We start from the raw sequence: 734 nt of genomic DNA, 5'->3' as shown, positions 1-734 counted from the left end.
CTGCTGCTGCTGCTGTTGCTGCTGCTGCTGCTGCTGCTGTTGCTGCTGCTGCTGCTGCTGCTGCTTACTTGAGGATCTGTGCCATGAAGAGGGCAAAACGGGACTGTGCTTCGACCGCCTCAGACAGCTGCTGCGCCTGGCTGAGGAGCTGCTGCTGCTGCTGCTGCTGCTGCTGCTGCTGCTGATCTAGGAACCGTGTCAGTCGCTGCTGCAGCTGCTGCAGCTGCTGCAGCGCATCACCATCGATGCCGGGGCCCCCTAGGGCCCCTCCTGCTGCCTGTAGAGACACACACACACACACACACACACATATCAACCAAGAGCACTCGCTCTGCTGCTGCTGCTGCTGCTGCTGCTGCTGCTGCTGCTGCTGCAGCTGTCTGCGTACCTTGCTGCTGGGGGATGTGCTGCTGCTGCTGCTGCCAGCAGCAGATTCACACAGCAGCGACAGCTTTTTGGTGTTCATGAGGAGGCACTGCATCTGTGGCTGCTTCAATAGAGACTGAAGTGCTGCTGCTGCTGCTGCTTCTTGCTGCTTCTGCATGCTGCTGCTGCTGCTGCTGCACAGAGGAAAGAACCGACCCAGCAGCAACCGACACACAACCTGAACATAAAAACAAAAAAAATAAAAAATAAAAAAAAAAAAAAAATAAAAATAAAAATAAAAAAAAAAGAGAAGACAAGCGATGCTTACACTAGCCAACACAGCAGCAGCAGCAAAACATCAAACCGCA

At 53.8% G+C, this 734-nt stretch overlaps 1 protein-coding gene across 1 annotated transcript in view; it reads right to left on the bottom strand.

Moving 5' to 3' along the window:
- EMH_0010540 (uncharacterized protein) overlaps positions 1–734 on the bottom strand; it is a gene marked incomplete at both ends in the record, with an annotated part of 7,150 nt that overhangs the window by 2,758 nt on the left and 3,658 nt on the right. The window contains 2 exons of the mRNA XM_013498987.1: positions 69–277; positions 389–560. Of these exons, the coding sequence (XP_013354441.1) occupies positions 69–277; positions 389–560 (381 nt within the window). The remainder of the gene's footprint in view (positions 1–68; positions 278–388; positions 561–734) is intronic.

Source organism: Eimeria mitis, genomic scaffold (genome assembly GCF_000499745.2).
Source record: "Eimeria mitis Houghton genomic scaffold, Emh_scaff389, whole genome shotgun sequence".
Lineage (NCBI taxonomy): Eukaryota > Apicomplexa > Conoidasida > Eucoccidiorida > Eimeriidae > Eimeria > Eimeria mitis.
Note: the sequence above shows the minus strand (reverse complement) of the source record. Positions and strands in the feature narration are given on the sequence as shown.